The sequence below is a fragment of the Mytilus edulis genome, chromosome 12, assembly GCF_963676685.1.
Source record: "Mytilus edulis chromosome 12, xbMytEdul2.2, whole genome shotgun sequence".
NCBI lineage: Eukaryota > Metazoa > Mollusca > Bivalvia > Mytilida > Mytilidae > Mytilus > Mytilus edulis.
In genome coordinates this window covers 3,164,745-3,176,437 of record NC_092355.1, presented here as the reverse complement: position 1 = coordinate 3,176,437, position 11,693 = coordinate 3,164,745, and the positions used below count along the sequence as shown (strand labels likewise).

At 32.6% G+C, this 11,693-nt stretch overlaps 1 protein-coding gene across 1 annotated transcript; it reads right to left on the bottom strand.

Moving 5' to 3' along the window:
- Positions 1-4,368: 4,368 nt before the first annotated feature.
- LOC139499337 (uncharacterized) lies at positions 4,369-10,154 on the bottom strand. The gene is made up of 4 exons (XM_071288006.1): positions 9,824-10,154; positions 7,997-8,697; positions 6,851-7,855; positions 4,369-4,494 (listed from the first exon to the last, which is right to left on the bottom strand). Exons 1-4 carry the CDS (start codon positions 10,152-10,154, stop codon positions 4,369-4,371), a joined length of 2,163 nt encoding a protein of 720 aa, XP_071144107.1.
- Between the last annotated feature and the right edge of the window lie 1,539 nt (positions 10,155-11,693).

Sequence of the window (11,693 nt, the reverse complement as noted above, 5' to 3'; positions counted from 1 at the left end):
GTAAATTTGACATAGCTTAACACATGAAACACAGTGTACTAATCGAAAGTAAGCTGCATAGTACACATAACACGTTCTGAATAAATTGGAAGGGCAAACACGTATTATACCATTACAGATGTAAAGTTTTGATGTAGACTTTTAATTTTTTTTTATGAAACATTTAAAAACAATGATATATCTCTGGAGAAGTTTAATGTGATATATATCTTAATTATAACGTTTGATTGTGATTGACACGTGACGTAACACTAACATGTTAACATGTTATTATTATTTCAATGTCAGTAGTCTTTAACGTGATTAAAAAGTGAATGATGTTTTAAAAGAAAAACGAGTTTTTGTTCTGAGATAACATGACAATATCCTATTTCTACGTAAAAATATATTCATCAAACCATTACCGGAATATGCCAACTGTTATCCATTAATTTGATGTGCTTCAGTTTTGGACCTTTGCATTTATTTAGAGAACTACTGTTTTAGTTTTCCGTGGATTTCAGTATTTTGATTTCCCCCTCTTGAAGAAGAGAAATCTTACCTTCCGTTCAGTGGAGACACATTTACAGTCTTAACCCCTGACCACCACACCATTTTTATGATATAACGCTGTAGATATAGTATTTGATGCTGTAATTGTAGAATGATGACTCCTAACCACTACACCACTTCTATGATTTTGCCCAGTAATTGTAGGATGATGAAAACGAGAGAAGAAAAACTTCCGGTTGGAAATTCACAAGACTTGTCTTGGAATAATTTTCATTGGACCAAATTTTATCAAAAAGATGACAAGATAATTATTATAAGTGTTCAACTGTACAGTAAGGAAATCAAATTACGTGACATCAGACTAACATATGTTACAATTATGTTTTTGTTTTTTTTTAATTTTCCCTGAACTGAAACCTGTACATGTCATAAGATGATTTTATTTATATTTTGCTTTAATTTTTTGTCATGGTATACATCACAAATATGTTTTTTTAGAGATTTAAATTTATAAACTGTTTTATTACCGATACGTATGACAGCTTCTCATCAGTCAAATAAATCTATGTTCTAGGTAAATAAACTCATAGATACCAGGACTAAATTTAGTGTATACGCCAGACGCGCGTTTCGTCTACAAAAGACTCATCAGTGACGCTCGAATCCAAAAAAGTTAAAATGGCCAAAAAAAGTACGAAGTTGAAGAGCATTGAGGACGAAAATTCCTAACCAAACACAGCTTAGGTAATCTGAGGTAGATACATGCAGATACATATAATATTCGATTAAAAGTTTTTACTTTGAACATAAAAGAGGGACGCAAGATACCAAAGTGACAGTCAAACTCATAAATCGAAAATAAACCGACAACGCCATTGCTAAAAATGAAAAAGACAAATAGACAAACACTAGTACTCATGTTAGACTAAGCAACACGAACCCAACCAAAAACTAGAGGTGATCTCAGGTGCTCCGGAAAGGTAAGAAGATTCTGCTCCACATGTGACACCCGTTATGTTCCTTATGTGATAACAAATCCGATAAATAGTCCATAGTATTCCATACCGGTCAACCAACTCGTGATGGCGTCCGTCAAATTTAAGGAGATATTTTAACGAAACTCTCACACACCTTTTTCACAGCTGTAACATTATAATGGTTTATTTGGGAACACATTTTGATGCGCTCAAAAAATATAATGTACTTGATAACACAGTGTATATTCCATTGAGCGAAGAGCTTATCATACTAGGAATGTACGATTACAACAAAAAGTACAATGTCATAACTAATACGATTATGAATACAGTTAAATGGATTATTTGGAAATGTAGGAATATAATCAAATATCAGTCTAAAAGTTTTACTTCCAGTCAATTGATATCATATGCAAAACGAGAACTGGGCAGTTTAAATGAATCTATGGACAAATCATTATCTTCCAAAAAAGAACAATTTGCAGCTGAAATAAAACTTATAATAAATCTTATACATTAGTAAGTGACTTAATAATTTGTACTTACTTTCCTTTCCTTTTTAAAACATAATACATCCAACGATAGAAATATAAAATACACGCATTTACAAGGTCGAGCATGTGACCTATAAAATCACTGACCGACACATAACAATGTAATCCAGGTGTTAAAAGTGCAAAAAAATAAATGTCAATTGTAAGTAAAGGTAAATTATTGTGTAGATTGTAATGTGTTTTTGGGGACTTTTAATGTATTTTATTTACTGTAGAATATTATGAATATTTTATACGCAAACTCAATCTGTGTAATTAATATGAATGTATAACTTATGTATGGAAAAAATGTAGAATAGATTTTTTTTATAATAGAGTCCACCATTTATCCCTGGAAGTTGGATCATTGTAAACACAGGGCCCTTGTGTATACTTCCCTGGGTTATACCAGGTAAATTATATTCAGGTGATTTTCAATAAATTTGTTTCAAAGTCTTAAAAAAAAAAATTAAGGAGGGATGATTTCGACTTCAACATTTGGAACTCTTGGTTTAATAGCTTCCTTGTGAGAAGTAACCCTCTATCAAGAAAATTATGATATGAAATGCAAGCACGGGAATATCGTACCAATTGGGAGATATATACCCTGTATGCAGGGGTTGTTTGAATGTTGCTAATAAGAAAGGGAAAGTTCACAATTGGAAAGCTGAAATCATCTCTTTTGTCGTTTTGTTTTCAACCGACCCTTATTGTCAATTTCTAGATTTAAATCAAGATTGGAGGCCGACTTAACTGTATCTGTAGTATCCTTTATCTTTAGATAGTTACGTTCCACATAGTCACCAAATTTTGAATTATTTACTGAAAGAACATCATCTCTATAGCGGAAAGTAGAGTAAAAGGATATCGCTAACTTCTTATCATTCTTTCTAAGAAGTTCCTGCATGAAGTCAGTCTCATATTAATAAGGAAACAAGTAGGCAAGTAGAGGGGCACAATTTGTCCCCACTGGAATGCCGACAATTTGTTGAAAAACACGTCCTCCAAACGTAACAAATGTTGTCAATCAAGAAATCAAGCAATTTGTATTATCAGTTTTAGAGAATTTTTTGTTTGAATTAGAGTGATCCTAAACAGAGTAGGATTTGACCCTCCCTAAGACAAGATAATTGTATCTACGTTGGCCATTCTTTCTTATGAAGCAAAGCAATGCCAACTCTTTCAATTTGTCTTTTAGTTTGGATTGTGGAATACTTGTGTAAAGAGTAGAAAAGTCAAATGTTTAAATACTATTACAAGATGAAAGAGAGTTAGATTTTGTGTTTGGGGCTTTATCTGAGGGGACAACACAATTTTTGTCATGGAAGTAGAATAAGTGTTTTGCAACATTTAAGTCTTGAAAGATTGATAGACCCATTCAGTTTCTTAATTCTGATTTGTATCAACGACCTCAGTGCCTTAATCCATTCGGAAAGAGTGTCTACAACTTCCTTTTCGCGCTAAGCCCATTGCCTGGCATAATCCCCGACTGACTTCATCAAAGTGTTAAAGTTGTATTTCCAATCAACTTAATATAAAAAAAAAGTTTAAATTATGTTTAATGTTTTGTAACGTCTTGAAATGGAAATGATTCACATGATTTACGATTACAAATTTCGATTATTATAACGGAGACAAGTCAAGAGCAGTGACAATTAAACTGTCCGATTTATAATATCCCAATACGTTATATTTGCTACATCAAATGAATTGTAATAACATTAGATAAAATTTGTTGAGGAGAAATCAGTAATAAAAGAGGGACGAAAGATACCAGAGGGAGAGTCAAGCTTATAGATATAAGATTAACTGACAACGCCATGGCTAAAAAAAAACAACAAAAAAACAAGACAAATAATTGTACAGAAGACACAAGATAACTAAAGACTAAGCAACAGGAGCCCCATAAAATATTAGGGCGATGCTCCGGAAGAGTAATCTGATCCTGCTCCACATGTGGCACCCGGCCTGTTGCTTTTGTTATTACAAATCCGGTTAATAGTCTATTTCGGTATGTCATATTCGTGAAAAGGGAAAGGGTATTGTTGTTACGATATAAGGCACATATCCGATAACATCTGTGAAAAATCAATACTTCGGTATTGACATGATTAAACAAACTTTTCTGCAATTGTCCGTTTATAGATTTTGAAATTATTTAGAAACTAAGGTTATAACTCCCTCAGGCAAAGTTGACTTTAGATAAATTTGGCTATTTATTGTAGGCATTTTCGTCAAATGGCTCTTCAACGCTTCGGTACTTTGGATTTCAAATATATAGCTTTGAGCGTTCCTGGTAAAGGTGAACCAAGAAAGGCGCTTCGAACGCATACAATTATTAAACTTGTTGTTTTCAGTTTTTTATTTCATAACGGTCTACCAACTCGTAATGGTGTCCGTAAATTGTACGAATGAATGATTTTAACTTCACCATTTGAAACTCTTGGTTTGATAGCTTCCCTCTCAAGTTTATCCTTGTAAGTAGCAATACTCTATCAAGGAAATCATGATAGGACATACAATCCTGGACATATCGTATCATTTGGGAGATATATACTTCATATACAGGCCCTGCTGCAATTTTGCTACAAAGAAATGGAAAGTTCATAATTGGGAAGCTAAAATTTCTCTTTTGTCGTAAGGTTTTGTTAACAACTGAATTAATGTATATAACTATGCGCAAGTCTTGTTTTAGTATTAGTATTGTCATCTGATAAAGTCAAGCCGATTATAAGATACACAGTTTTCTCTGCTTTCAAATCTTTATGTATGAACCCGTCGAACTGGAACTTATCAATTATCGGTAATATTCTTTTTTTGGAAATCAAAAGGTCCAGGAATGGAGTATTTTTTAATCAACAGCATTGTCCTAAATTAGTTATAAATAAAGTTGAATTCTTTGATTCGTTGTTTTACGCCATGCCCGCTAAAAAAATATACGCCTTAATTTTAGTCCAAAATTTTAGTATTTGTATTGTTATCTTAGAGAGTCTTACTGATTAAAATACTACAATAGGTAGTAATTTGACAATCGGAGGCGGATTTAGGGGGAGGTCTAGCTCCCCCCTTTTTGAGAAAAAAATTGGTTGCTTACATAGGGAAACACTGAAGCGTGACTAAATCGGGCCCTCTCGCAGCCAGTGGGCCTCCACTTATGAAAATTTCTGGATCCGCAACTGACAGTATAGTAGTGTCAACCCTGTGATTATGACCCGTGTATATATAGCATATTAATCCTGAATACACCGTTTGATGGTGCGCCTGTCAGTTGCGGAACGTACAGATAAGGTAACAAGTAACAGGTGCATATACTATTGGTATCGGTATCGAACTCGACCCGGAACTTGTTAATTATTGGCAATATTAATTTCGTGGAAAACAAATGGGCCTGAAGTGGTGTAATTTTTAATCTACATCTTTATACTGTATAAGTTATTTATAAACTGTTGTCATTCGGTTTTTATCTTTAGAGTTTGACTATCCGTTTATTATCTAACGCCTCTATTGTCATCTACATAGACGATGGAATGTTAGCTTTTCTATTTTGAGCCAGATTTCTATATCAAGAATGATAAAATCTACTTGAGTTTTATTTGCGCAGGTTTTTTTTGTATTTCCTATTGCCTTTCGAAATGAGAAGCATTTTCCATATAACTGTTTTAAACTTAAAACACACAGGGGCCAGCTGAAGGACGCCTCCGGGTGCGGGAATATCTCGCTACATTGAAGACCTGTTGGTGACCTTCTGCTGTTGTTTTTTTATTTGGTCGGGTTGTCTCTTTGACACATTCCCCATTTCCATTCTCAATTTTATATATAATATGCCCTTCGATTGTTTATGTGTAATGGTGATTCTTTCAATGTGTTGTGTGCTGTTGTTTTTCATGTTTGTTATCATTTGAGTTTTTAAAGTTTAGCATTGGCTACGTGCTAAAGTGATGAGAATATTTAGACATAAGTTATGTACAACATGCTTTTGGTATCTTCATATGTTTCAACTGTTCAGTCATTTTCGATTTTCCTATTAATCGAAGGTTGACAATTTAGATATCATTTTTAGTGTATAGTCAGGGATTACTTTTGTAATGAATGAAAAAAAGCACCAAGAAACCAAAACAAGGTTTGGATTCGAAGTCAAATAAATAACTAAGTATTTGTTTTAAAAATATGTCCTGATTGAGGAGTGAAGGATAAATGTTTTTTTATCATGTGAAATAAGATGAAATATATTCTTTGAAGTACATGTATTTATGTTTGATAAACACGTCACACTTTTAAAAATAATCTGGTTATCGGAATACAATTGTGTTGGCATTCATGTATGTACTAGATTTGTAGATATCAACAAGTAGAAAGAATTATCCAAATATATTTTGTGATAATATTTATATAGCGTATGATAAGCTAAAGAAACATACTAAGAAAACAGAAACCTTTGCGGAAATTAATTAATTACCATTATGTTTTTTAAGAGGTAACATCAATGTATTTTCATCCTAAAAACATACATATCGAGTTTCGTCCACATTGTATCAATACATTATTGTACCGTGATGTAATTTAAATTTGAATTGTTATCAACTAGCATCCATTATATAGTTCAGCTCGATAACCCAGAAAAGACTAACACCACATAACTAGTGCAACTTCATAGCACACGTGTATTTAGTTTAACCTCAAAGGTTTTAGTAATCTAGAAGATATTCTCACTGTAGTGAACTTTTGTCAGATGTTTAAAAGTGTCGACTTCCTTTTTTCTGCTGAGGAACATATGCATTTATCGCATTGCAAAGCTTCATCATAATAATGAAAAGCTGCGTCCTTATCACCGGATATCTCACAACATACTCCAACTATTGTGAAATAATAAGATGATACTGTAGATGACACATGTTGTGAAAAACATAAATGACGTAATGCCTGTTCTCTGTTGAAAGTATCACCAATATGATGATAGCATAGAAATCGTAGACAGTGGCACATCATAAACGGTGGTATTCTGAAGAAAGTGTCTTCTACCTCCATCTCTAGTTCTTTTGGCATTAATGATGAGTGCCGTACGTACACTACTTCATCTACAACAGCTGTTTTCATCTTTGCATTCAATGACATTGATGAATGTATACGATGTCTATAATTATTTATATCTGATTCACTGTAGTACGGTTGTCTCAAATGCACCATAGCAGGTGAACATTTTGATAGCACATATTCCGTAAGTCGTAGTGTTACATTGTACTGTTTTGTTACATAATAAAACGACGCGTACAACAACCAACCTGTCACAGCATCCCTCTGTAAACCGTTTTGTAAATGTCTATGATAACTTTTGCGTATGTTATAATTTGTATTAATTTGTTTTAGTGTCGGTAATAGTTGTGCAGCGTGTTGACTGATGGAAGCATAATGATACTTACAAACACAGATATGGAATGATGACGATTCAGAATTTGGTAAAGATTTAATATATTTTAATAATTTATAATTGTTTGTTAGATTTGACATCATTCCCTTACATTCCATCAACATATGAGAAATTCTGTAAAACAGGAAGTCTAACTTTAGTATTGATTGTTCACTGGTTACACTATATGGTGGATAACAAGTGATATTACATTTATATGAATGAAATAAATTCTGCATCAATCCACTAATTCCACTATACTTTATACTGTTCAGTACACTGAGTAGTGAGTAATTGTTATATTGATTGATCTTTCCTAAGAACATGTTGTGTTCAGGTATGAAATAGTTTGGACAGTAACAGGTGTTTACCCATGATATCAGCTTATTTAGGCAGAGAGAAAAACAAATACACAATTTAGGTAATTTAAATGTGTCAATATCTACTTCCTATGAGACCCAGAATAAAGCCGTCTTCAAAAAGTAAGAACACACCAATTGATTGTCATCGTCGTTTGTGTTTACAATACGCTTTAATGTTAATTTAAGAAGACCGTAACACAAGAGTTGAGTGAAATTAAACGAATGTACAAGTTGTTTTTCTGCCACAGAGAAAGATATTCTCCATAACAAATCACAATTTGGCATAATCCTGGGTCCAACAGGTACTAACAAACAACCGTTATTTATTATCCTGTCAATAATGACATTAGGGGGCCATTGCCGACGATAACGCGATATCCATGACATAGCATTGTCGTGTAAATATTTACTTCTAAGGCAGAATGCATAATCAAAACATTGATCTGTATCTGATAAACAGGGACCGTGTGTAGAGAAATTATCCGTGTGTTTCTGCTTTATATTGTTTACAAACTTGGTCGTTGATAAATATCGACCTGTTTGTGTATTGACAATACATTCATTAGATACAAAGAAACTTTTCCCTGCTGCTACCAATCTGAGTCTTGTAAATCCAGGATGATCAGTATCTGTCTCCATGAATACTTCAGTACGTTGTATCGGATTTTTTATGATCCTTTCAATCTGTTTTACGTTAACTACGTTATCGACAAACATGATATCTACATCACTTCCCGGTAAATCCATTCCTTCTGCTAAACTCCCACTTGAAATTTGTGTTATATTTTCATCATGTGCATTGCATATTTTATCATGTAAGATTAACAAAAGTTGTCTTTTACGTATGTCTATTTCAGTACCTATTGTTCTTATAAGGTGTTTAACCAAGTGGTTTTCTATAGAACCATTTTCAGTCCAAGACAAACACTCTATAACATAAATAAAGATAGATAAATATACTTCTCCATAATTAAATCGTATACTGACGTTCGTACATGTAATATATAGGAACATACCCCGAGATAGGTTACATAATTGCAAAAATGGCATCTTACAACTAATTGAACAAAACTGTATTGTTGGATATTTCGACCCTGGCGTATCATCAGCCTATTACTTAACATGAACATGAAGAAATATCATTCGGTAGTTTAGAGTAAATCTCATTGTGATACAATGTGAATGTTATTTGAAATGGAAGATTTTCTACACAAAAAATACATACTACTATTTGCATCATAGGATAAACATGTCTCAAGCAGTACAATGTGTCATATCGAGCAACTGTTTTGATCCAAATACTACCTAGGAGAGGTATGATAGAGACGAAAATCTCGTTTTAAGTTTCCTTCCAAGTCATAATTGTTTTCCAGATAAGTTTTCTAAAAAGAGTTTTGTATTCTTACATATATATATATTTAGATTTGACATAAGTGCCAATGAGACAACTCTTTATCAAGTCACAACTTGTAAAAGTAAACTTATATAGTTCAAAGTACGGTCTTCAACACGGAGCCTTTCACATTGAACAGGAATCTGGAAAGGACCCCAGCACATTTTAGTGTAAAACCATTTAAACAAGAAAACCAACAGTCCAATCTATACAACAAAAAAAAAAAAGGAGAAACAGGTTTTGGTGTTGACAATTTAAAAGAAGATGTTGTATGATTATACATGAGACAACTTTTCACCATAGTTCAATTGGTGTTGATTTTTTGAAGCTTAAGGTCGCAGTATGACTCACCAAATGAACAGAACATATTACAATCAGTAAGCGTTTGATGGCTGTGTCATAATAATGTTAAGAGGAACAATCGATTGCTTGCATATAAAAAATAAACAAACAAAACAATAAATAAATATAATGATATACGTTATGCAAAGACAAAAGACAACGCCTGAATTATATGGTCCTGACTCTGTTTGTTTATGACTTATGGTTCTAGACTAACACATGTCTTTCAAGGTTATTGCTTTATTTGTTCCACATCAAAATTTAAGACACAAATCCAACTCTCTTTTTTGTGACAGAAATAAATTAAAAAAAAAAATTACCTTTATTGCAGTCTGTACAATTATCTAAGTATTCTAGATATTCATTTGAAGCTTTGTCAGGATATCTAAGATTCATTATCCAGCTTTCGTGTGTTTTTCTTCTATCTAAACAATCTTTATACATTCGTTCAAACTGTCTGATTGTCAATCCGAAAACGTCATTTGAGATTACGATTCCTCCATCATCAGACTGGTAAACCAATGGCGTGTATTTTCGTTTTCCACGGTAATGAAAACGTTTAACCCCATATTTCTCCCAGTATGTAATTTTGCTTGTGCTATACATATGTTGTATGTCGTCATTTTCCCGGTTTGTATGATTGGTGTCCATGCTAAATTTAAAAATAAAATTATCCAAGATTTTAAATTATAAACTTATATGATTTTATAAGAGCAGTGTATTAAAAGTATACATAGGAGAAAAACTATTGAATACACACGGTTCTATACGTTAATCAATACAGTCATAAATTCAAAGACATAGACACATCTGTGTGTTTTTGTGTGTGTGTGTGTGTGTTAAATTTCAATGTTGTGTCGTTGTTCTCCTCTTATATTTAATGCGTTTCCCTCAGTTTAAGTTTGTTACCCCGATTTTGTTTTTTGTCAATGGTTATATGAGTTTTGAACAGCGGAAAACTACTGTTGCCTTTATAGATTAAAACTATAAAAAACTGATCCGTTATTAAAACAAGTATTAATTCTAAAAGCGTCATTAAACTCAATATAGACTGACAACTAGAAAATATGCAGAGACAGTTAACCAGTTTGTGCATTTAAATTATCATATTAGATTTATAACAATGTAAAACTTTTATCCAAATTATAAAAAAGTCATAATGATACAATTTAAAGGGTATGGGGTCCAGTATACATTGTATGTAGCTTCGTTTCGCGTGAATTTTAATCTAGACGCTAGCCAACTATTTAACTATCGAGTTGACACTGAAAACACCCAACGGTAATTCATTTAATTCTGGATGTAACGCATATTCTGATTTGCTGACGTTATTTTGTTATCAGCCCATAGACATAATTTAGTTTTGTGATCGTGGCGTCATCAACGTTTTTTCATGGTTTTCTACGGTTTAAAATTGAATTTAGAATTAATATGATAAGAAATGACTGTAATATTTTTTCTGTCTATTCGAAATAACATAAACAATGTGGTGCACACTGTTAAATAACCCGCTACGCGCGTTATTCAGTGTAAACCGCATGTTATATGTTATTTCGTCATAGACGGAAAACATTATAGTCATTCCTTAAATAAAAATGAACATAATTATATAAAAAAGTGAAATCACAAAAATACTGAACACCGAGGAGAATTCACAGCGGAAAGTCGTTAATCAAATAGAAAAATCAAATGTTAAAAATCATTAAACGAATGGACAGCATAGATATAAGACCTCCTGCAAATGGAATTTTATTATGTCTGTTTGACTTCAATTTTGAGGTCAGAATAAATCACTCATCATCTATATTTCTTAGCTTGTGTGGGGAGGGGGGAATAAAAAATACTGGCTGCTAATTGTAAATTGTATTTTACTTTTTCACTTTCATTAATGATTAAACAAAAACGCAAACTTTTAATTGTTATGCATCTCGTAGCTAGTGCCCCTTTAACGAAGGACATATATATGACAAATGCAGTTATTCTATGTTGCTTACTAACTTATTCTTTTCGGTATTTTTCCCTTTATTATTACAGAGTTACTGACTATTGTTCTGATTATCGTGCCACTCTAAGCACGCAAAAAGTACTTCAACATAAGAAGAACTGTTTTTGAAAGCACAGCACATCATTTGTTTTACTACCAATTGTGTTTGACTCTGATAAAACACAAATGATATTTAAAAAAAAACC

What these genes read in the sequence shown, in the direction of transcription:
- LOC139499337 (XM_071288006.1), bottom strand. Translation starts at nt 10,154, where the DNA reads ATGGACACCAATCATACAAACCGGGAAAATGACGACATACAACATATG. An exon ending in TTGTACAGACTGCAATAAAG is followed by an intron (nt 8,698 to 9,823) that starts GTAATTTTTTTT and finishes TTTATGTTATAG; the next exon opens with AGTGTTTGTCTTGGACTGAA. An exon ending in CTGTGGCAGAAAAACAACTT is followed by an intron (nt 7,856 to 7,996) that starts GTACATTCGTTT and finishes TGGGTCTCATAG; the next exon opens with GAAGTAGATATTGACACATT.